General features: G+C 27.0%; 2 protein-coding genes and 1 long non-coding RNA gene across 4 annotated transcripts; 2 read left to right on the top strand and 1 right to left on the bottom strand.

Annotated features, from left to right (window-relative positions):
* The first annotated feature begins 5,296 nt into the window (after positions 1–5,296).
* Positions 5,297–9,321, top strand: LOC103580217 (uncharacterized). Its single transcript, XM_008561894.2, has 3 exons — positions 5,297–5,447; positions 5,820–6,015; positions 8,849–9,321. Exons 1-3 carry the CDS (start codon positions 5,430–5,432, stop codon positions 9,259–9,261), a joined length of 627 nt encoding a protein of 208 aa, XP_008560116.1. The 5' UTR covers positions 5,297–5,429; the 3' UTR covers positions 9,262–9,321.
* A 1,628-nt stretch (positions 9,322–10,949) lies between these two features.
* Positions 10,950–24,725, bottom strand: LOC103580218 (6-phosphofructo-2-kinase/fructose-2,6-bisphosphatase). Of its 2 annotated transcripts, none has more exons than XM_053743144.1 (6): positions 19,333–19,415; positions 19,005–19,166; positions 16,097–16,257; positions 15,508–15,891; positions 14,709–14,978; positions 10,950–12,176 (listed from the first exon to the last, which is right to left on the bottom strand). In XM_053743144.1, exons 1-6 carry the CDS (start codon positions 19,343–19,345, stop codon positions 11,748–11,750), a joined length of 1,419 nt encoding a protein of 472 aa, XP_053599119.1. In that variant the 5' UTR covers positions 19,346–19,415; the 3' UTR covers positions 10,950–11,747. The 2 variants fall into 2 exon arrangements, with proteins under 2 accessions (XP_053599119.1, XP_014299767.1); XM_014444281.2 differs by lacking the exon at positions 19,333–19,415 and adding an exon at positions 23,468–24,725 and having other exon boundaries at positions 10,954–12,176.
* LOC128669023 (uncharacterized) lies at positions 12,183–14,697 on the top strand. Its single transcript, XR_008404579.1, has 3 exons — positions 12,183–13,117; positions 13,896–14,012; positions 14,098–14,697. It is a non-coding gene; the product is annotated as an uncharacterized LOC128669023 (long non-coding RNA).
* Positions 24,726–26,589: the final 1,864 nt, after the last annotated feature.

Raw genomic sequence — 26,589 nt, 5'->3', positions numbered from 1 at the left:
AAAATTATTTTTATTTAAAAACAAAACGACTATAATGCCATATTTGTTTTTTGTGGTCAACAATAATTGAGTCCACTGAAAAATTAAAAATAATTTTTGAAAAAAAATTTTTAAAGTGGTTCGTTTTTCCCGCTTTTCCTTATTAAACTTTTCGCCGTGGTCATTTACATGGCAGATTAAATATTTTCAGGATATTTTTATCCATAGCAAAAAATGCTTAAGTAAACCTCGCAGTCTACGTGATAAAAATTGATAAAAATAATTGAGAATGTGAAAATTGTCATACTTCAGTTATTTCATAGATAATAAATTTTATAACAGCCGAGGTAAGTGATCACTTTTCACTACTACCCTTGTAGGAAAAAAACTTTTCACAACGGGACCTGTCTTGGCACAATATTGGGCTACCGAGCCTCAATTTGCTAATTTTGGCCCAAGAGCTAGATAATTTTCATCTAACTTGTTTTTAAAACCAAGGCATAAAAAAATATTTTCAAGCTCAAGGAGCTCGAAAATGTATTCACAGCAATATTTTTGAAGTTAAGAAGCTTGAAAATAGCGGGAAGTTTTGGGGCTGGCCCACAGGGTCAACCGATAGAACGATTTTTTAACTTCCCGCTAAGAAAATCGACGATTTTCAAAAATTTCGGGAAGTTATTGTTTTCACCCCGATTTTCGAAAATCGAGTTTTCATCAGATGGCGAGGTTTTGAGGTCCTAGGAAGCTATTCTGACTATTTTCAGAAGGATGTCCGAGTGTGTGTATGTATGTGTGTGTGTGTGTGTGTGTGTGTGTATGTAAACTCTTTGTAACTTTTGAACTAATGAATCGATTTGGATGGTTGAGGTGGTAATCGAAAGAGCTTGTTGGCCATCAACTTTTCTAGAAATTTCAAATTATTTGATCGAATAGACTCGAAAATATTTGCGAATTACGAAAAAAAAAAAAATTTTTTTTTTAGTTTTTTATTGATTTCTCAAAAACGACTTATACGATCGACTTCAAAATCTAATCAGCTCTAGAATTCAATAAAACGCGCCGATTGCCACGTCAACTATCAAAATCGATTGATTAGTTCAAAAGATATCGGCGTTGAAAAGTTAAAAAAATAACATTTTATGTTATTTTTTCCGGATAAATTAGAATATAACGTACTAAAATGTGCCTGATATCATACCAACTCATCTTTTTTATGGTTTCTTTTGATCATATAATGTCATCGAACTTGGTTTTTAGTTTAAATCATATTATCAACAAAAAAATCGATAAAACGTAGTTTTTAATATTTTTATCGGATATTTCATATTTTATTGTTTCTTACATGAGTCAAAACTTATTTAAATCTTGATTTTGATCCCTGACATTGATTTCTGCCTCAATACACTTATTTTACTGAACATAATCAGGAACTAAATTTCAAAAACCGCTTCATTGATGATTTTCGATTCTTAAATTTTCAAACTTCAGCATAACAGGTAACTTGTTAGAGCTTGAAAAGATCGTAAAAAAACAATTGCATGTGATAGCATTTTCGAGCTCGAAGAGCTCGAAAATATATCTACACTAATGTTTTCGAGCTCTTTGAGGTCGAAAACAGCGGGAAGTTTTGGGGCTGGCCCGCAGGGTCAACCGACGCCCAGATTTTTTTTTTTGCTAATCATATTGTAGATTTATTCTAAAATTAAAAATTGGGAAAAAAAAATTGAAAGCTCAAAAGGCGCATAATTTAAACTATAGGTCCTTTTGGTTTCAAAAAATTTTTTTCTGGGAATTGTACCCATACCATAATGCATAGGAACACTTCCCATAATTGGGGACCAACTTGACCATGTAAAAATAAATATATGACCGATCATCTCGCTGTTTTATAAAAAATTTTTTTGAAAATTCAGTAAGATAAAAATAGAAAAATATTGAATATTTCAATATCACTAAAAAGAAAATATACCACCAGAATTCAAGGTGAACGATAAGCCAAAGTTGTTACACTTATCAACTCGCCATTCGAATTATCAGCCAATTATTTTTTACGTAAACGAAAAATTGATGTTACTTATCAGAACAATATTAGTCGCTAATTACAATGACCTTCCGGTTCTACAGTACTGTCGATTAAATGTAATTACCACTAAAAAATTTTCACTTTAGTCTAATTCCTGTCGTCATTTGAACAGCATCAATTTTTCGAACACTAAAGTAACACAAAAAAAAATGTTCAAGAATAAGCTGATTATTTTTTTTGTACTGATGGCATGTATTTATGTCATCAATGCCGGCAGTAAGTATAATTATTACTATTAAAAAAATAATTTTTTATAAAATTTATTTTAACAAACCTTTTCTATATTTAAGTTATGAAACGTGACGATGAAGCTGCTGGTGGTGAAGAAAATAAAAGTATAATAAAAAAAGTTGAAGAAATGGTTGATGATCTTCCCCTTGCTGGTGGACTCGTGAAACCAGTTCTTGATCCAGTTCTGGATAAGGTTGATGATCTTGTGGGATGAAATACATTTTTTATTAATTACTTATCAATATTAATATTATTATTATCGTTTTAATGGCTATCAATTTTTGAGTATTCAAAATATAATATTTATCTATATATTTATTAATCACATATTGTTATTACAATTATTCCAAGAGAGCTTAAAAATGATTTGTTTCAACTTCATATTATTATTATTATTAATTTAGCGTCCGTATTACTGTAACTAATTTAATGGAGTTATGATTTGCTATTTGTTATATTATTCTTATTTAATAAACAAGTTATTGGGGTATCAAATATAATTTTGTAAATTTATTTCCTCAATTTTTGTTTTTTTATTAAAAAAATTGGTTGCTATGTTGGTCTTAAAAGTATAAGACAATGATAAATTTTTTATAAATGGATGAAAATATAAGATAAGAAAACATGATTTCGAAAAAAAAATTTTTTGAGTAGTAAGTAAAAATTTTATGGAAGTAAAAAAAAATTTCAGAATTAAACCCTTTGGAAACTGAGTCTAATATTTACTAGTAGCATTATCTTGAACACTAAAAAAAAATAATCGGTGGCAGCTACTGGTTGGCAATCGGTAGCTACTACTGATTTTTTTTCGGTAGCAGCTACCGACTATTTCGGTAGCAGCTATTAAATGATCGGTAGCCATTATCAAAATAATTGGTAGCGGCTACCAAAAAATAATCAGTAGTAGCTACCGATTACCAACCGATAGCTACTACCGATTATTTTTTTCAGTAAAGTTATTGACGAAGTCTTCAGAGAATTTCTTACGGAAGATTTGAACAAGACTTGAATAAGGTGTAATCGATAAGAATTCTATGCAAAGATTTCATCAAGTTTTACCAAAGATTTTTTTAAAAGACTTGAAGAAAGGGAAATCTGCAACTGCAGTCTGCAAGAATTTTCAAGCAAGACAGTTACAATAATAATGTTAGATAAAAACTGCTGCAGAATTGTTTGAGCCATAAGATTTTTTCTCGAATCGCTTGAAGTTTAGACGCAGAACCTGTGGCTTATAGAGAAATAGTAACGATATGCAGGGATCTTAATCAATTCTGCAACAGATCTGATCTCTTGCGTCTTACTTAAGTTTCTTGGTCAAGTCTTGCAACAGATTTACTTAAGACATCTTATGGAATAATCTTGTCTTGGACTTCTAACAAAAAGACGACTGGAAAGATTTGTGTAAGTCCGGGTCGAAAAAGAATTTTAATTTGACTTGAATTTAAGTCAACTAAGCCAAAACCAAGCCAAGTTTGACTTTTTTGACTTATATTGATATTAAGTAGGCTAGCCAAAACCAAGTCAAAATCAAACGTTTTTTCCATCCAAATTTGACATACTTTTGGCTAATTTTACCCACTTAGTATACATTCAAGTCAAATTTAAGTTATTTTTTTGACCCGGGAAACTTAAGATATAGATTTATATAAAACGTCTATCAAAATACTATTAGGCTATAGTACGTTTGAAAAATATGATTTTTAAATCTTTATTTTATTTCACTTATATATGTACTGATATTTGATAGTGTTGTTTATAATAGCCCTGTTTAGAAAATCTCATAGGATCCAATAGATGCTCATAAATTCCTATAGAGATTTTATAAGAATGAATGAGTTCTATGAGAAGTGCTTTAGTTAAGTATAGGGCCTTATACATACAGCTATAAGAACCTATCGGATTTTGTAAGCAGGGAGACCAGTTTGTTGATAATAACGATCAATGCCATCGTGTTTACTTTTAATTTATGTTGGTAAGTCATTTAAAATATATTATTATCGCTTTCAATTACATGGAAACAATAATATTAAGTAAATATATCGCAAATAAAAATTCATTGCTTATGTTAATATATATATATATATATATATATATATATATATATATATATATATATATATATATATAGTATCTCTGATATAGCTGACTTAATTTTTTTTTGATAATAATAATAATAATAATAATAATAATAATAATAATAATAATAATAATAATAATAATAACAATAAATTGTATTTTCTATAATGATTTAATTTTATGTCCTCCTTCAAACTGATTACTAAAAAAATAAGAGTAGTTATAAAAATAGCTTATTAATAGATAAAAAAAAATCTAGTTATATATATTTAAGATCACCTTTTTCTTAAATCATAAAAAAATATATGCTTCCGAAAATTATACCATTGCTTTATTTTAAATTCATGCTCACAATTATTTTTATTTTTTTAGCATCCGACTACCCCTAGAATTACCCTGAAATTTTTTTTTATTACAATTTATTTAATATTCCAAGTATTAATATCACAATGGCGCCCACTCGATAACTTTACTAAGACTTCTATCCTTAGATATCATTTATCTATTACAAATTATTTATAAAAATTTGATGTACAAATGAAGAAGTACAGTCTTATTCAACCCTTAAAAATACCCGAAATTCGGTATCTCAATAATTAAACTTCAGTAATCTAGAGAATTTTTTTTTTAAATTTGTCTTGATTACTTTCCGTGTCTACTCTACTTTTGCCCTGTAAATAATTCATCGAATCGTTTCGACCGTTACCTACTTTAATATACACACACTTACACACGCACATGTTCACACATTTAAACCCTAAGGGTCAACGAAATATGCAGCTGTCGAGGGGGTTGTTGATCACACAAAGAGTGGGGGTTAAGGCACGCGCCACTTTCAGATATATCACCCCCATACTACATTTACTCTACACAGTATTAATATAACGGTTTGTTCTCCAACATATCGCGTCTAACTACCAAATAAAGTGTTGAGTAAAAATAATTTTTAATTTATACTCCATTTATTAATTTCAAAAAATTTGTTTTCTATTTAAATACTTTATCAAAAAAAAAACAAAAAAAAATTATATATATATTGTATTATTAAATACTTGTCACAATGAAAAGATCATGCTCTGTAAGTACACCCTTAATATTTTTATTTCTTTTCTCATACGGACTAATTACATTTTTTTTTTTTTTTTTATTAAGTCATGAAGTGTAAAAAAATTTTTTAAAAAAATAATTAGTGTGTTTGATGTGAAAATTTATTATTTTGGAGGCAACACGATTAAGAATTCAAACTTAACAAATTTTTTTGTACGAAAAAATAAAAATTTTTATCGCAGAATTATTTTTATTTTGTAAGAAATGAAAAAAAAAAATAAAAGTGCAGTGAATGGGATTCGAACTGTGTACTTTAGAGTAGAGATTTTGGATCTATTTTTCGTAAAGTACTTTAATTAAAATTAATTGATTTTATTAATTAATTGTTTGGCTGTTTTTTTAGGCTCCATGTTTGGTAGAAGATGACAAAATAAAAAAATTTAAAGGAAGTAACAGAAATGAAGAAAAAAATGGAGAACATGAAGAAAAACAAGAACCAAATACGCGTGAATATTTACAGCTGGCCCTAAAAAAAATAATTGAATTACAAAATTCGGTTAATGATGATACATATTTTAATGATAATACTAGTGAATTAGGTAATTTATTAATTTAATTTTCTATTATATTTTAATTTTTTTAAAATATTACCATGAAGTACATGGGGTAAATTGGTCTGTGTAAAATTTTAAACAGAAAATATCATATATATAACTAGGGGAGGTTGGCTGACTTGAAAGTTTTTTTCTGTAACTGCAAGTGAATTAATCAGTCGCAGCTAGCAATTATTTTTTTTCGTGTAGAGGACACCATAAAGAACAAAAAACGCTCATATTTTGTGGAGGTACTCCGAACAGAAGCAAAATTACGGGCTACTCTATAAAAGTTCAAAAAAAAATTTTCCTACACGGAGAGAAAATTATGGTAACTGTTCCTAGTACGTTTATGAAATATCATCCCATACCGTTATGGTAATGATTACTTGGGATTATGGGATATAGACCCATACTTTCAGGGAAAAGTTTCCATAAGTATGGGAACAATTCCTATCATTATGGTAACAGTTTCCATATCCCATGTGAAAGAATCATGGTAATGATTACCATACTCATAGGAATTGTTCCCACAAGCAAATAGTAACCGATCCTATAACCACATTGTAATGGTTCCTAAGTGTATATGGGAATAAGCCCTATATATTATGGTAACTATTCCTATAATATTATTGTAAACATAACCATCATATTATGGTAATGGTTACCATAATATTATGGTAATCATTCCCATAATGTATGGAAATTATTACCATGATATGATGGTAACCGTTACCATAATATTATGGTAACGATTACCATAATATTATGGGAATGGTTACCATAATATCATGGTAATAATTCCCATAATATTTAGAAATTATAAAAATTTTTCAACTTCCCGCTAAGAAAATCGACGATTTTCAAAAATTTCGGGAAGTTATTGTTTTCACCGCGATTTTCGAAAATCGAGTTTTCATCAGATGTCGACGTTTTGAGGTCCTAGGAAGCTATTCTGACTATTTTCAGAATGATGTCCGAGTGTGTGTGTGTGTGCGAATTACGAAAAAACAAAAAAATTTTTTTTTAGTTTTTTATTGATTTCTAAAAAACGACTTATACGATCGACATCAAAATCTAATCAGCTCTAGAATTCAATAAAACGCGCCGATTGCCACGTCAACTATCAAAATCGATTGATTAGTTCAAAAGATATCGGCGTTGAAAAGTTAAAAAAATAACATTTTATGTTATTTTTTCCGGATAAATCATAATATAACGTACTAAAATGTGCCTGATATCATACCAACTCATCTTTTTTATGGTTTCTTTTGATCATATAATGTCATCGAACTTGGTTTTTAGTTTAAATCATATTATCAACAAAAAAATCGATAAAACGTAGTTTTTAATATTTTTATCGGATATTTCATATTTTATTGTTTCTTACATGAGTCAAAACTTATTTAAATCTTGATTTTGATCCCTGACATTGATTTCTGCCTCAATACACTTATTGTACTGAACATAATCAGGAACTAAATTTTAAAAACCGCTTCATTGATGATTTTCGATTCTTAAATTTTCAAACTTCAGCATAACAGGTAACTTGATAGAGCTTGAAAAGATCGTAAAAAAACAATTGCATGTGATAGCATTCTCAAGCTCTTTGAGGTCGAAAACAGCGGGAAGTTTTGGGGCTGGTCCGCTGGGTCAACCGACGCCCAGATTTTTTTTCTTGTAAGAAGCGTTTTTTTTTCGTATATTACAAAATTTTAAGTATACAAAAAAACGCTTGTTACAAAAAAAAAAAAAATTTGTTATAATTTCTAAATATTATGGTAACCATTATCATAGTTACATGGTAACGATTACCATGATTCCATAGGAACTATTCCGATACCATATGGGAATTATACCCATAATTATAGGAATGATTACCATAATATATATGGGTGCCGTTCCTATAATCAACATTTCAAAAAAACCAGTTACCATGCAGTATGGGAACCATTCCCATAATATATTGTAACTGTTACCATAATTTTATCTCCGTGTATTTCCAATAGAAATCAAACTAATTTCGGCCACAAAAATTCGATAGAAAATCGGGACTCAATTACTTTTGAAAAAAAAAAAAAAAAATTTTTTCCCGGACTTTTTCGAGTTTTTTCGGTTAGAAAACATTACTAGGAATGAAAGTGGTTTATATCATGAGAAAGTGTTCCCAATAGGAACAAAACTACATTGCCTCTAAAGGAATTCTACAGAAAATCGGTAGGAAATCTGAGTCGATGGCTTAAAATAAAAATTTACCAGGAATTTTTCAAGATTTCCAATTAGAGGACACTATTAGAAACAAAAAATTTTTGTATTGTGCAGAAAAATTCCTAATAGGAGCAAAACTACGGGCTATTTTCCATAAAACACATAGACAGTCATCCTCATCTGGTCTATACATAAAAAAAAAATTTTCTTAGGACTTTTTGTCCCACTGCACGCTAAAACAAATCATTAGCTGCAACAGATTATTGCCTGTACCTGCTACCAATTATTTTTTCCATATAAAACGGACATTCTAAAATTTTTAGTAATTAATATTCAACTTGTACTTTAATAATTACATTGACATAAATTTAGATCTACTGAGATTCATCTAGATCTCTTTAGATCAAAATTTTTTAAAATTATTTTTTACCAGCCCCTGAGATCTCTTTTAAATAAAAAAAAATTTTAATTCTCAGTTCAATAATTTGCTTCTTTCCGCTTTGATCAACGTGGATCTATACAGATCTAGATAGATCTACGGAGGCCTAAGGCAGTATCTCGGACTTAAATCTCCACAAATTAAAATTATTATTTTCCTGATAAATAATAAAAAAAATTTTTTTTTTTCAAGGTGATGATACAGATGAAAACGTAATGCGTGAAGTACTGACGAATGTATTCAAAGATTTACCAGGATCATCAAAATCAATGATATCAGTAATTGAACGTGCGACAAAACCACAACCAAGTGAATTAAATCGCGTACGTGACAAAAGTATACAACTGTCTGGTTACGATACATGTAGACGTGTTACTGTTGACTTTATGCGTAATGTTGTAAAACATACACCCAAATACGTGAGTAATAATGACAATATTACGGTTAATAGTAGTAATCATCACAATGGTAATGATAACACGATAAATACAAGACGCGAGACATTGACAAATGAATATGAGTTACGTCATCGTATGCTGAAAGGACTGGATCTGCATTTAGCTGTCAAGCAGCGGGATTACACGTTGAAATTAATGAGACTCTAGTTTTAATTAATGTATTAATTAACAAATATTTGTGAGCGAGCTAGTCAGCATTTTTGTACTTAATAATTATCTAGTCAAATGGAAATTTTTTTCTAGTCTTTTGTATGGAATAAAATAGTATTTAATTTATAATTTAATTTTTTTTATTTTATACGAGTATTTATTTATTAATAACAATTTTTGAAAATTTTTATATAGAATTGTAAACCAAATTTTCATATTTAAACTCTTCTGAAATCGTTGAACACAAAATGGTCGACAGAAGATTTTTATTATCACGTGGGGCAAAATGGTTCTTAGTAACCTGTTCAGTTTTACGGCGGATTGAGAAAAATTAGAGCGAAAGAATCTAAATTACAACTAGCGGCTCTAACTTTGTATCCTTACGGTTGAAAAATAGCCTCGATGACTTGTCGTCTTTACAAATTCATATAAATAATTAATTTTAAATTTAAAATAATAATATTATTTATTCATTGCCGTAAGATGGACGGCAGCGACTTGAAGGTCTAACTGAAGTACAAACTTTAAATAATTGATGTTGGTAATTCGTCAGTAGTTTTATCACTCGGGAAATATTATTACAACTCCAAAGGATGTGAGTAGATGCATAGGGATAAGTTACTATCCACCTTGGGTTGTTACCGAGTTAATGCAACCAAGTTCACTACATTCTTGTGACTCCGACCGAGTTAATAGAAAGATAGTCTGCGGCAGAGTACGCCAAGTCGGGCTCACTGATGGGTCCGCTGGCGTACTCGGGACTAAACTGTCACCTATGGCACTTTATACATATGACTTAAGTATTGATGGTTGACTTGAGAATCAATTAATCCATTGACGTTCTATGTCCCATTGTGCATCTTGACAATTTAAAACTTTTTAATCGAATAATAATTAAAGAAACTCTGTATAAAAGTATCAACAAAATGCATTAATTCAGATGTTAAATCATTTTTACGTCTTACTTCCCGCAGTTTGTTATCTAGTAATCAAAAAAGTGTCGTCAATCCACGGTTACATACTTGCTGACAAAATTTATCCAGCGATATGTTCAATACTGGATAATTGCTTGTCAAAAATAAGCGGAGCTCTACTTGTAAATAATTATTCTCTCTGTACCCAAAGATCAGGGAGCGTAATTATACGCAATTATTTAATTTTTTATCGAGTCCGTACATTAAAAGATGTTAAAAAATAAGTGTGAAATTTTTCCATAAAAAAATGATTTATTCAGTGAATTATTAAAAAATTTTTTTTTTATAAAAAAAAAACATTATTTTATTTATTTTTAAATACTCATTACATATACAGATTTTCTTAATAATAATCGCTTAATTATTTACTTCTAAGAGACACATTTTTTATATTTCTAATTAATAAATAAAAAAAAACAAGAATCTAATAAAAAAAAAAATTTTTTTTTTGAAAATTAATTTTTGAATATTTCAACTTTTTTTTGTTATTTAGTACAGTATAATATTTTGAAAATATTTTTAATTATGTACTATTTTATTTAACAATCTATTAGCTGCTACAAAAATATATCACTAATTACGATTATTATATTACCTAATTAGTAATTAATAATTAATAATTAATACACTATTTGAACCTTTTTGAATATATATATATATAAAATTTTTATTTTCTGAAAAAAACAATTTTTTTTATTCTTATTTTTATATAAGAGTATTACTGTCATTATTTAATCAATAATTAATATAATTAATAATAGTTAGAAGTAATGTACTGAGAATTTAATATTTAAAATGCATAAATTATAAAATTTTAATAAAAATAAATAATTACGCAAAAAAATTTTTTTTTTTGTAATTAAATTCATAAATTGGCACAATGAAAAAAATTTCAATAATTAAGGGGACTTGTTTTTCAAAATTCTTATTAATGAGTAATTATATTCTCTTTTAAATAATCATCGATAATAGAGTATATATAATTATAATATATAATATATGAAAATTTTTTTTTTTGCATTTAAAATATCAGTCCCCTATTAAATCATAACTTCTATTCAAATTTCTAAGTTCTCATACACTTTTAAAACTTATGGTACTCAAATTAGTCATTAATAATTTTTTGACTTTTTTTAGAAAGGATAAATTATAAAAAAAAAATATTTTAAAAAATTGCACTCATAGCTTTTGTAATTTTCTTCATATGCATTTTTTTTTTTTTTAATTAATTTGTTGGAAAATAAAATCCGTAATTTTTTAATTATCTCCTGACTTCAAGATCATAAAATATCAAAAAAAAAAAATTCATATTTATTAATTTATAAAAAAAAAAAAAACCAAAAGTTAATTAACAAGAAAAAAAATAATTATTAGTACTTATGGTTTTGTTAATTTTTTTAATAACAAAGTCGAAGAAGAAGAAGAAGTAGAAGAAGAAGAGGAAGTAGTTAACAAAGAAGAAGAAGAAGAAGAAGTCGAAGAAGATGACTCCTTCTTATTCATTTCGGCTCAGTGTTGTTGTACAAGTGTCGGACCATTACCAGGATTTCTCCATGGATCTGGTAGATCAAGATGTGCGGGTACTGTCAACAATGCGTCATTAGCTGTACGATTAGCATTGCAATTAATAGGTTTGTTTCTCGTTGTATTGACGCATTCAATAGGTAACTTTATAAATTCAATGCGATAATTAAAACCGCAGCTCGATACGCGAATTATTGTGTGTAAAGGTACTTCCATGTATGGCAGCTCCTCTGGTTTTTTGTCCATGAAGTAACCAATCAAACACCGGAGTACCGCTTGGTGGGATATCACAAGAATATTATTTGACTGTTGCAGCTCTGCTATCACAGGTTCAACTCGTTGCATTATGTCGACGTAACTTTCACCCCATGGATAACGATAACGTAGTTTGTCTTGGTCTCGCCACGCGAACTCCTAAAAAAATTACATCTATTATTTCTTTTACCCTCATCCATTTCGCTGGTCGCTTAAATTCTTTTCACACCTTAAAGTTACGGTAAAAAAATTAAAATTCCAGCTAAACTATTACAGATATGACTAAAATGTATATGAGCAATTTTGTAGATAATTAAATTCTCTACAAAAAATGTCTTATAAAATTTTTACGTATGTCTATTTATTTCACTGTACTTACAACTTTAAGTAAAAAAAGTAAATTTTCATTTATTGGAGTTTTTAAATTTATTTGTTCTTATTTGTTTGCTCTGTAACTTTGAAACTATCAGAGATACGTTAATAAGTATGAGGACCTTTTTTGTAGAAAATTAAATTTCCTATAGATTTTGTTTCAAAAATTTTTTTGTAACTTTTATAGTTTTAGTTTAAATTGAATTTTAAAATAAAAACTACTTCAATTTTTTTCTGGATTTGAATTTTTATATTTTGATGGGTTTATACATATAAGTAATTGTCTAAAAAAAGTATATATTTAAAAATTTTTTATTGATTATTGTTAATTAATAAACCATGAATTGTCTATACTGAGTACTGAATTACTGCGTAATTAATTTTCAAATTTTATTCCATTGCGTCAAAAATATGACTAATTATTTTTATGTTGTTTAATTAATCTGTGACGCCGATGCTCAATCATTTTACGGAGCACGTAATAAATATTTACTGTAGTATGTATGATTCATTATTATGATTAATAAGTGCGATGTTATGGGATTATCGTCTGGTAGCAGATAGACAATAAATGATGAAATTAGTTTGATAATAAATGAAATCTTGATAACGAAAAAAATTCAGTATAAATAGGCGGGAAAAAAAAATGAATTTATTGAGTCAAGTAAACGTCAGTTTATCTGAGTGAACTTATAAGTCTACTGGTGATTTGAGTAAAGAAAATTGAGGTAAGATTTTTTGTAAATTTTATGTTCTTGAATTTTTGAGTCATTTTTTAAAAATTATCTAGTAAACACAAAAAAAATGATCGAAGCACGGCTTTTAGTTGTAATTTTAAAAGCCCGCTTGGAATTTAATGACATTTACCATAAAAATAAATAAATTATTTTAATAGATTTATTGTTATTTTTTAGGAGCTAAAAATATTTTTACCTTATTGATGACACATATGCTGTATATTTTTGCAGATCATTAAATTTAAAATGTTTTAAAAAATATTTAAATTATTTAGTTATTGTTTTATTTTAAAATCCTTAAAACTTCATAAATTTATAATTTATCAATTTGTTCCTTCAGAGCTTTTTTGTAGCCCATATGATTATAAAAAAAAATAGTCGTTTTTTTTTTATGTAACTTAAAAATTTGAGCTGTCGTGAGTGATTTCAGATAAATTTTTATTAAAAATAAACTTTCACTCTCCGTAACTAAAAAACTTTCTGGCATAAAAATTTTACTCATTGGGCTTTTTTGTAGATAATTGAATGCCTTTCAACGCTGTATGATTAACAAGACCATAAGATAATTATTTTATTATAAAAAATAACAATAAACGATAAAAAAATATTTATTTCTGTATTTTAAATGACAAATGTCATTAAATTTTCAGCGACATTTTAAAATTATAATTAAGGGCTTCCATGATTTTTTTCAGCGTACTCTAAATAATTTTTAACACTTCTGATAAAAAATATTTCTGCAATATGACAGTCTAATATATAATTTCAGTATTTGAAAATGTCCAAGTTAATGATTATCTTCGTCGTTCTTTGTGTTGTTGTCGCTGTAATTATGCCACAAATTGTCGATGGAGCACAAGGAAAATGCAAAGGACCTGGTTTATCAGTAATTATCTTTTGAAATTTGAATCTATCGCAATTACTAATTATTAATTAATTAATTAATTAATTAATTATATATTTTATTACAGTGTATGTCTAATTGGGAATGCTGTTCAAAACACTGTGCTAAAGTTGCTGGCAAAGCTTTTGCTAAACCATTTAAATCTATTTGTCGTTAACAAAATTACGATTATAATAATCTACATCTGTATAATCAAGCGATGTAATAAATAGATTTTATATAAAAATCACAAATTTCTTTTCTTATAATTTCTTTATTTTTTATTTTAATACTTACGGTTTAAACTTAAAAAAATTTAATTATAATTTAACTTTATCTTTTAGAAAATCCGAAATTACTATTTATAAAAAAAAAGTTGGGGCAAGTTGGTCAGCCCGACAGTGCGGAAAATTTTTAATTTTAAGTAAAAAAAAAGTTTGTTGCAGTTACGGCCCATTTTACCTCAGACTCTTCAGATTCTTTATGAATAATTAAAAAAAATAACTGTTATTATTAAAAATTGGAAATTGGCCACAATGTCTAGGTTGACCAGCTTGCCCCATTATTTTCCGGAAGCAGTAATCGGTTTAAAAATAATATTTTCTTTTTTCTCTAAAGTAATGTGCCATTTTACCCCGTTTCTAGAAAAATTTGAATTAAATAACGAACTGTAGTATAGTATATAAATTTGTTTCTTACTTGAGGATAATGTTCTTGCATTTCTTCATAAGAAAGTCCCTCACATACACCAGCGTCTAGTTCATTCAGCGCAGCGACATGTTCCTGTGGTGCTTCAATTCCACGTGCCGTCGCTATTGTTCTTCTTAGACGGCTTGTTAGTACACGTAGATCTGGTATATGCATTGAATTTATCCTTGTAGCTAATGCTTGAGCATAACGTTCACCACGTGAGCTTAGTACTGCATCACCTCCGATTTTACCTATTACGTTATACTCACTCTCTCCATGCTAAAATTAAATATAAATTTTGAATTATTTTTCATCAAAAAAAAAAAAAAAAAAAATCATTTTCAATTTTTGAAATTATTCATGAAAAAAAAAAATAATAATCAGTAGCAGCTACCAACTATATTTAAGTTGCAGCTACTGAGTTTTTTCGTAGCAGCTACCGACTATTTTGGTAAACTACCGACTATTTTATAAGTAGCTACTAATTATTTTTCGGTCATAGCTACTGATAATTTTGGTAGCAGCTACGCACTTTTTTGGTAGCAGCTACCGAATATTTTGGTAACATCTACCGACTATTATGGTAACAGCTACTAATTATTTTTCGGTCATAGCTACCGATTATTTTGGTAGCAGATACGCACTTTTTCGGTAGCAGCTCCCAAATACAAATCGTTAGCTGCTACTGATAATTTGTTTACGTGTACTTAAAAATTATTTTGTGTCAATCTTATGATTAATTTAAAAAAATTGAAGACCAAAAATATAAAAATTAATAATTTAATAAAAATAAAAATTAATAGCTTACACGTGAAAAATATAATGTATGTGGTTTAGTAGTGACACTACCGAGATAACCCAATACACTGGTCTCAATATGTCCAGTTACTTTGTGAGCCTTGATGTCCATAGTGACAGTGTCGATAGTAACCCGTGGATAATTTTTTTCATCCATCGGCTCCCAAGCCCGGACGTAATGGTCAATTTTTAATTTAAGATCCTCTACTGCGGCGAAAGGGTCCATACCCGCGTAGTCCAAACTGTGATGAATAACCTCCTGATAGTTACGTTCCAGAGCCGCAGGGTCGTCGCAAACGCACTCGACGAAGAGGATCCGGTAGCCCAGTTGCACCGTGAAGTAGTCGAATACCTCGCGTCGTTGGTCCTTAGTCACCAGGCAACCGTCTAGGATCTTAATTTTTTTATGGACAAAAAAATAAACAAAACTCGTCTTTTAAAAAGTCTACTGACTTTTTAAAATCTTAAGATTTGCGTCTTTTTTTTCTTATTTCATATGTGAACAATTTTCTTCATTTTTTTATTTTCTTTAATGATTATTATGATTATAAAAATTTAATAAGATAATAATGAATGTTCACATATAACTAAGTGCTTACAGCTACGGAGTTCCCAGATGAGAGCCAACCAGCGCAGTCGTGCATTGCGTCGCGTGTTGCCAACTGTCGCAGTGCTGAATTCGCTGCGTGGTCCGCTCGAAAAAATTCATGGGTTCCATATAATTCCAATTTTTTACGACGATAATCACTAACTCGCATTACTGGAAATTAAATATATATATATCTTTTTAAAGTAACATTTTCATCACTTTCATATATTTATAATTATTTGAACTAAATTAATCTAGGATATTAAGTTGCAAGTGAAGTTACAGCCATAAGTTATCGGCAAATCTGTTTTATCGCCTGTAAATAAAACTCTGTTACCGACACTAAGTAAATTTGCTTTACCGGTAGTAAATAAAGTGACCAGAAGGCCCATCAGTAGCGCTTTTTTTTATTTTAGAATTTTTTTTCAGAAAAGGTGTACTCCACAAAAAAAAATTTTTTATAGAAAGTTTTGAAATATTAGAGCTTTGTTTCAACTAAACAAAATTTAAATTTCTGAGGGAACTCAATCCATAAGAAATAAAGTGTTTTTTTTTTTTTTTATTTTTTGAAAGTGGACAGACAATTAATCCCAAGAAAACAAAAATAATTTTATGTAAAAAAAGGCTGCGAGTTAAAAAAAAAAAATAAGTAAATAATTCTCTCTAAAAGCTGTATTAACTAAAGAAATTATTGCCACTATACAATGTTGCATTAGTGTAATTATTTAAATACCGAAGTATTTAAATATCTTTATGTTAAAACCTGATCTTTGCCAATTTAATATGACGCAATCAATCTATCTCAAGTGATCGAGGTCAATAGACCGATAAAGCCCAACATGAATAAAATACTCGTTTTAGTGACACATGTATTTAAATCCGTATTAATATTCATTTATCTTTCAACCGAAAGCAGTTACCGTTGACATCAAGCTATAAATATATATTGTGTATTAATAAAATAGATGCTTTGTTTGAAATTGTTAAGATAAGCGAAAAAATGATTATAGATGCGCGCAGAATAAATAATAATCATATTTGTTAGGGATCGCAAGTATGAAGATATAAATATTTGTTAGAGTTCAAAATGTTCGTAATTTTAAACACTTAAATATTCAACAGTTAATGCAAACTATTTTTTTCAGAGACAATCAGCCCGAAAAAATACGCTTAGATTATTCTATTGACGTTGCGTTTATTGATGCGGATTATGGGCACTTTGTGAATTAAATATTAATACTGTGTAAGTACGCCTGGTGGTAAAATTAAAGTGATTATTAAACCCGTGAGTAGCAAACTTTTTATTTATATCTAGAAACTTTTATTAATATCAGATCGTACATTAGCTTATATATTTATTTATAAAAACAGTCGGCCAGAAAAATAGTCCGGGTATAAAATAAAATGATATACATTTTTTTAATGCCTTCAAATTTATAAAATATATATATATATATATTAGACTGATTCAAAAAAATCTGCTATTTTTTTTCTTCTTCATTATATCGAAAATATTGTTGGAAATGACGAAAAAAAAATACTGTGAAAGTTTGAGCTCTTACTATTAATATTAACAGCTGCCGCATCGCAATTTTCTATTTCCCGTTTAAATAACATGAAAAAGTTTATTTTTTACGCTTTGGAATTTTGTAGCTGACGGTGGGACCAATACTTTTGAATGTTAAAGACATATTCTTATGGGAAATTTGACGCTCTATAAAAAAGGTGTCTTATAATTTTTCGATATTTTTATTTCTTCAAAAGTTATTCGAAGTCAAAGTTAGATTGACAATAAATTTTTACATTTTTTAAATTTTTCGACGCAACCATCAATTTTTTCAGAAAATTTTATAGAACCTTTTTTGTAGAGCATTTTATTTACTATAACTTATCTTGAAAAGAATTTTCGATATTTTTCACAAGTCGTAAGTTATTTGCAACTAACTGGAAATCTTCTTAAAAAATCTAAATAATATAGCTTAAAAGTAATTATATTGAAATTTTCAGTTAATTGCAAATAACTTACGACTTGTGAAAAATATCGAAAATTTTCTCCAAGATAAGTTATAAGAAATAAAATGCTCTACAAAAAAGGTCCTATAAAATTTTCCGAAAAAATTGATGGTTGCGTTAAAAAATTTAAAAAATGTAAAAATTTATTGTCAATCTAATTTTGACTTCGAATAACTTTTGAAGAAATAAAAATATCGAAAAATTATAAGACACCTTTTTTATAGAGCGTTAAATTTCCCATAAGAATATGTCTTTAACATTCAAAAGTATTGGTCCCACCGTGAGCTACTAAATTCCAAAGCGTAAAAAATAAATTTTTCCATGTTATTTAAACGGGAAATAGAAAATTGCGATGCGGCAGCTGTTAATATTAATAATAAGAGCTCAAACTTTCACAGTATTTTTTTTTCGTCATTTCCAACAATATTTTCGATATAATGAAGAAAACAAAAAATAGTCGATTTTTTTGAATCAGTCGAATATATATATAACAAGTGATGTTAGTGAGAAAAATTTCTTATTTTAGTTATTTTATTATAACTATTTAATTATTTAATTAAAAAATTAACAACAATAAATATCAAATTACCGTTGATAGTAACTATCTATTTATAGTAACAATAAATAGATAGTAATTATCACAAATAATTATTACTATGAATACGTAATGAAGACTTTATTATAATAAATATAAAATATAAAAACGCATAATTTATTTATGTCATTTTTAATATTTATAATTAATATAATAATTAATTAGACAATTTCAGGGTCATAATATTTAAAAAATTTAAATAATAGTTTGAATGCCACTTAAATTTATCCGTCAGTTCGAGTCTCTGTTTATTGCATCATTTAATTTTTACTGTGCACACATACGTATAAATTATATAAATAAATATTACCTTTAGCAGACTCGCCATTCCAATTAAGTCGTCGAGCAAGACTTTGTGCAACTTGTGTTCTTCCTCGTGCAGGTAAACCGGAAGTTGCGATAACAACACCCACAAATTTTCTCGGTGATTTTATAATACCTTGTGCTCTTGTTGATGACTCTTGAGTCGATTCTAAAATTAATAAGTAAAAAAAATATAAAATCATTTATCAATCAGCTGATAAATTCTTTGATTATTATCAGATGATAATCAATAATTTAAATTTAAATGAATTATTATCATTCACTTAAATAATTTTCTGTCAATATTAATTTAAAGAAGAATATATTATTTTTACCAATAATACACATAACTAATAACACTAAATGTTTAAATTAAATAGACAAATTTTCCTACGACTTAACTACTTAGACACTCACCAGAGCACTGAATAAATATTTAATGTACATTAATATATATATATATATATATATATATATATATATATATATATATATATATGTATATAACTATCTTGCATACTATTTTCAGACATTGACGTTAACTTAGCTGCTGTATTCTTTACAAAATAAGCGGAAAGTTTGGTGAAATAATATATACATATTATTATTTTTATGTACAATGCACATCATTGTGTTATTTTATATATGAATACATTATTTTTATTTCAAACCGACAATATTTGCGCGTTATTATTATGCCTGATTTTATATTTTCGCTTACATGCTGTTTTGGTTTTTTTTTTTTTATTTCTGCCATTTCATTAAGAAAATAAAATACATTATAAAGTGATGGGCACGTGAATGCAAAAATAAATAATTTATGATTAATTGTTCGGTGAATGAATATGAATCAGTAAAAAGTCTGTTGATATGCAAAAAATTAACGTCACTTATTTTTTTTTTTTTTTAACGTCAGGAAAATTTGAGGTTTATTTGTAAATTATTAACATTGACATAATTTTTATGAATAATTTATAATAATTGAATTATATTTTAGGATGAGAGTAAATGTATAGAGTGGGCGCCATTGTGGCATTAATATGAAAAATGTAAATTAATTATGATATAAAAATATATATATGATTTTCAAAATTAAATTCTTCTCAATTTATTTTTCCATTTCTGTTAAATAATGTAAGACGAGATTAATAAGTTGTGTCATATGTCAATAATTTAATTAAATTTAAATGTTAGTTGAGAATGGGAGTGTTGGTAAGATTATAGAATGGGCGCCATTATGATTTTATTATTTGAAATATTAAAACTAAATGGTAGTAAAAATGTACTAGGGTAGTTATAGGTTAGTCGGATGCTAAAAAATAAAAACGATTGTGAGTGCGAATTATAAACTAAAGATTCGAATAAAGCAAAAATTAAATTTTTTAAAAAATTTGTTTGTTTATCAATTTAAAAAAGGTGATGCTGATAAATAATTGTAGATAACCCCAGAGTAAGGGATAAGAAGTTTAATGCCGAAATAATTTATTAAATCGATTGATAATTTAATTTACAACAGTCGCGCCCGGAAAAAGATTCCGAAAATTGGGCGCCAGGTTTGTTTCCCTGCTCAGGCTAGGCCACATAAATGTCTCTACATTAGTTTTGTTTTGATAGTGACCCATGCTCGCGATTCCTACCTCACTATATATTATACGTTATTACTCTTTTTTACATTTAATTCAACTACAAAATTTCTTAAATAGTCATTTGAAATTAAAAAATTAATAACACACCGAACAACCAAATACGGATGGAAAAATCTTGATATACTTTTTATATTTAAGCCTTTTTTTCACACATAAATTTTGAAATACTACGCGATTAAAGTATTCAAAAATAATTGATATAACTTGCTTAGAAAAAAATTTATAAATCATTAGTATACTGAAAAAAATAATTGCTAGCTACTACTGATTATTTTTCGGTAGCCGCTACTGATTATTTCGGTACCAGTTACTGAAATAATCGGTACCTACTACCAATTAATTTTTGGTAGCAGCTACCAATTATTTTGGTCACAGCTACCAATTATTTTGGTAGCTGCCACCGAAAAATAATAGGTAGTGGCTACCAATATCCAACCGGTAGCTGCTACCAATTATTATTTTCCATGTATTGTTCTAATAGCGACCCATGCTTGTAATTCCTACCTCACTACACATTATTCTTTATTAGTTTGACTATTTTAAATTCATTTACAATATTTTTCAAATTTTCATTGAAAATTGAAGAATTGATTACACAATTAAAAATAAATTTTTTTTATCACTCACTTTCACAAAGTGCGACACTTTTTTTTTAAATTTATTAATAGATTACTCTTATCATGTACATTATGATTAGTAAATGCGATAATAAATATCATCAGACACGAGATTATCTATTGAAAGTTAAAAAAAGTATCATTAGTATCATATTTACAGTAACGGAAAACATCGATTTTATTTATCGTTAATTACAAAATTGATAAAATCGAATTCCAGTGTTTATTACTATTTCCAATAATAACTTATCAATAAATGATAAATGATAACAAAATAAAAATTTATGTTTTAATAAAAAAAAAATACTGATAAGCTGATATGACTAAAGAAAATGAATAATTAATAATAAAATACAAAAGCATTTCAAATACTAGTATCACGTTATTCCTGTTGAGTCAAACATGTCTACGCTATATATCATTAATAAATTAATAGGAAGTCAAATTACTTTATGTACGTCTGATGAATTTAAATCACACAATGATCCAGCTTATATTTATGCGAAGATATTTCCAAACTTTAAATTAATTGATAACTATCTAGCTTTCTATATATATATTTATATACATATAATTTATCTCTATAATTTGAATCATTGAAATTAATCAATTGTCATATATTTTAACTAACAATGTGATAGACTACAATTACCTCGTTTAATTTTATCTGTCATTATTTTTAAGTAGTGAATTTATAGACATTTATATAGAATAGTATATTTTATATACATTTATATGAAATACAATTTTTTTTTCTAGTGCACGAATAAAATAATAATTATTTATTTATTTAAAAAATTCGTGGTTTGAATTAATTAATAAAAAAAAAAAGTCTATGATTGGCCAAAACAAAGGGCTCTTGAAAACCTGTTCCTCACGACTGGTTAAGAAGTAAACATATAAATAAAAAATAATAAGACCTTGAATTTTGTGTTTTTTATTTCTACTTCTATCGATAAATTGCAAAAAAAAAAATTATTATTACCGTTATAATTGTAAATCATGGGTATATACCCATTTATCTAATGAGAGTACTTGTTACTTGCAGATTAAATTTTTTTTTTTTTTTTTTTATAGGAAGTAAAAATAATATTAACAAATAGAAGTGTAATAGCAATGGTTAAATAGATTAATGAAAGGTCATGCCTTGTTGACTCCACAATTTATTTATTATGTTTTTTTTGTCTTTTCTCATTAATATTTATCACTCGATAACAAAACGCAATATTATATTTTATATTAAAAAAAAAAAAAAAAAAAAAAAAAAAAAAATAGATAGTGACTTTTTTCAATATTTCGCAATTTGCACTTTTTTTTTCTTTAACTAGGATAAAGTTAAGTTATATTTTACTGCGGGATAGTGTAATAAAAAATGTGTACATCTTTGAGAAGACAAAAAAATTTTGAATTTTTTATTTACGGTATGACCGCCCAAAAATTTAGTGGAACAAAAAGTTCTCATATAATTTGAGAGGTCGCAAGAGTTTTGAAGAATTTTTAAGTACAGTCAAGTCGCGTTATAAGTCTTCTTAGTGCCTCTCTCATATTAACGTGAGTCTTGTTAATAGAAAAAGATATAAGCCGGACTAATAACGCGACTCGACTGTATTTCATATTTTATTAAATTTTTTTTTTCATTGCTGCAAATGTTACTCAATAAAAAATAAAAAGTTTCTCAAAAATTTAACTTCAAAATAAAAATTTCTAAAGGTCATTTAATGATTTCGAGATTTTTTGAGTGGAAAAAGTTTTTAAGTGACATTTAGAAATTTAAATCTTGATTTAAAATTTTTGAAAGACTATATATATATATATATATATATATATATATACTTGCGAAAAAATCTTTTTATATAATTTCATAGAAAGTTTCAAAAAGTTTGAAGAAGTTGCATAAAATTCTGTAATATTTTATACAATTTTAAAAAATTCCATAAAGTTTCATGAAATTCGTATAGAAGCCATAAGTTTGAATCCAGTATCAAAGAAAATGATTTCACGAAAATTTCTCTAATTTAAACAAAATTTTTGTAGAATTCCAAAATTTAAAAATTTGTGGTTGTACAAAATATCAAATTTTTTAAAATTTTACAAAATTTGAATCCTGTGTTAACGACAATGTTCTATCAACATTTTATACATATATATAAAACTTATGAATTAATCCTAGTAATGAAAAGTAAAAAAAAAAAAAATTTTTTTTTCACCTGGACGTTTGTCTTCAGTACATGGAGCCATTTCTAATTTGTTATTATTGCTCTTATTAATAATAAACTCTTCGTTTATTTTATTAGCAGCTTCTTGCAGTAATCCCACTTGTAATGCTAGTCTTCTTACAGCAAGACAATAGCCAAGTACGGGACCAGCAAGAAGATCTAAACAAGCAGCAACCCAGGGCATTACATCAACGCACTTAACACTTTTTTGAAATTATTTATTTATACAAAAATGTAATTATCATAAATTTAAATCCGTTAAATTTAAGTCAACGAAACCAATATTATTATTATTATTGCTTTTATTTTATTTATTACCAATGATAAATTATGAAAAAATAAAATAAAAAAAAAGGTATAAAAAAATTTATTTAAGTCAAATAAAAAAAATACTCAATTAGAATAACAACAAAAAATATTGGCGTTTAAGTGCCTTATTAAACCATGTGCTAAAGCTCTTCAGAAAAATGGTCACTGCTTGTGTGTCTTATTATTGACAACAAGTCCTCCCTCATTCCAATTTGTCTTATCCTCACTTCCGGAGCCAGTTTGTGATTTTTAATTACGTGATTAATTTAACAAAACTTCAAATCAACCAAATGGCAGATGATTTATTTATTTATTTTATTATTTAGTCTCTAATTATTATTATTTTTTTTTAATTGATTACGTAACGATACGATTACATAGTTGGTTATTATTTTATAAAATCAATTTCAATTATAATCTTATCAAATTAATTAATTTATTTATTTAATTATTTATTTGTTATTGAGATTAAAAATTTTAAATTTGCTGTGATTGTAGAAAGTAAAAATATATAAAGATTTTTTTTAATTATTTATTTTGAACACCCGAGACCAGTAGTGACCTCTAGAAACTCCGACGTCTTTGTCCCAAATTCAGAGCGTCTTCGTAGAAAAACGACTCGAATAATTCGTGGAAATATTCCACACACGATTTAAACTCACGCACTAATGAGTCATATGGTTTATATTTTTTTTAAATTTAATTTAAACTTTTAATTAATCGATCGATTAATTTTGTTTTCATAAAATTTGTTTTTTTAATCAACTGAAAATTTACATAAGGCCTCAAATTAATTAATTGAAGGCTTTTTATTTTATTTCAAGGTCACTGAATTTATGGCTTTTATTTATGTTTATGTTTTTTTTTTATTAAAGGGATATTTTTTTTTATTAATGTTTTGATCAAGAGAACACGTAAAACGTACTAACGCGGTTCTTGCTCAACACACGGTTTTAGTATCGACCGTGTTTCGTATCCCCACCATGAATTTAATAGTTGACGAAAGACGAAATGGAAATGAAACGACATATGTAGTTTTTAACTTGCGCACTATTAGCTTGAGTGTGCTTTGTATACAAATAAATCAGCTGTTCGTAAAAATAGGCCTTTTGTTATTATTGTTATTATTTTTTAATTTAATTTCAATACAATAACAACATTAATGACAAGAAACATTTTTTATCACACTTTTTAAGTTTAAATGCTGCTATCTTGAAATCTATTAGAGATACGTCAAAAATTAATCAATGGTTTTTTGTAGGGAATTTAATTTCCAACAAAATTTGTCTGACGAGTTTTTTTGTATCTGTGATAGTTTAGCTAAAATTTAAACTTTTTATATAAAAAATTTTGTTGAATATTTTTTGTTAATTTTTCTTAATTACTTTAAATTTAAATTGTGACTTAAATATCAGAGATACGGTAAAAATTTACAGGAACAAATTTGTAGGCAATAAAATTTTCTATAAAAAATGTTTGTGTGATTTTTTTTAACTCAATAGTTTGGAAGTTATGGGAACTTTAAGGGAAAAATATTTGAAATTTTTTAAATTCAAAAATATTTCCCGCTTAAAATTTAAAAAGAGGCTTTGAAAATTTTCCGCGGTTGATAGTTAGAAAATTCATATAAATTCTTATGGTAATTTTTCTACGTCTATTAATTAGTATATAAATATTAGAAAGGAAAGTAAAAATAATATATACAGATAAATACCATAGCGTTTTAAATAAAATAGACTTGACATTTCCCCTTCTGTCTTATCCTTGATACAAAGTCCAATAAAATCTATACCCATAATCGTTTCTTTAAGCTGCTAAATATATCAATTACACATAGAAAAAAAAGATTAATTAAATTGAAGATACAATTACATTTATTATCACCAATAAAAAAAATTAAGTGATTATAAAAAATGGGAGTGTCTGTTCCCATTTGTAATGATAACATAATCGAGTGTATGAACTTGGTTGTGAAGCAATCAAATTAAGTGATAATAGCTGATGATGCTTTATAAAAAAATATTCGACTGAATAGACAAAATAAATATTTAAAAAAAAACATTGTCATATCAATAGATATATACACTAATCTATTAAACCCAGATTAATTAACGTATATATTTATTTTAAATTTATGATCACTGATATAATTATTAAAATTTAAATAATCGTATAAATATGTAAATATTAAACAAATGGTAAGAAGATAATTGTCTTTTGTATTTTCGATATTTATTGAGGGTTACAAAACACGAGACCTTGATAATGTTTGTCTCGCAATAAATAAAAAATTTTATTTCATTTTTTTTATCTTTTATCGTAAACTACTGATTAAACTTGTCATTATTTGTTCATCAATCAATTTATTTTTAAAGATTTTTTACTTTTAATCGGTATGAGTGCTGGGGCTTTTGAGCCACGTGTCTGTTGACGGTACGCTACTTAAAATTAGCAATAATTAGAGGCTTGAAAACTTCATTTTTTGTTACAAATTTAAAGATCAATTTTTTTTTTTAAATCAATGTAATTAACTTACATTGTAAAAAGTCAGGAATGATTGCGGATTTTATTTAAATCCGAATTCACTCTGTCACCCGGAATTTCGGAGCTTAAAAAATAATTCACTCTGCATACGGAGTAAATAGGGAGCTCATTTTTTCAGGAGTAATTTCGCAAAAATTTTTTTCTAGTCCTAAGAAAATTTTTGTTTTCATTTCATAGTACAAAATACAATAAAGTTATAATAAAAAGAACTACACTGTACATTAGATTGATTTAAAAAAATCGACTATTTTTTATTTTTC

The sequence above is a fragment of the Microplitis demolitor genome, chromosome 2 (assembly GCF_026212275.2).
Source record: "Microplitis demolitor isolate Queensland-Clemson2020A chromosome 2, iyMicDemo2.1a, whole genome shotgun sequence".
NCBI classification, from domain to species: domain Eukaryota; kingdom Metazoa; phylum Arthropoda; class Insecta; order Hymenoptera; family Braconidae; genus Microplitis; species Microplitis demolitor.
The sequence above is the reverse complement of the archived record's forward strand: the minus strand, read 5'-3'. Positions and strand labels throughout refer to the sequence as shown.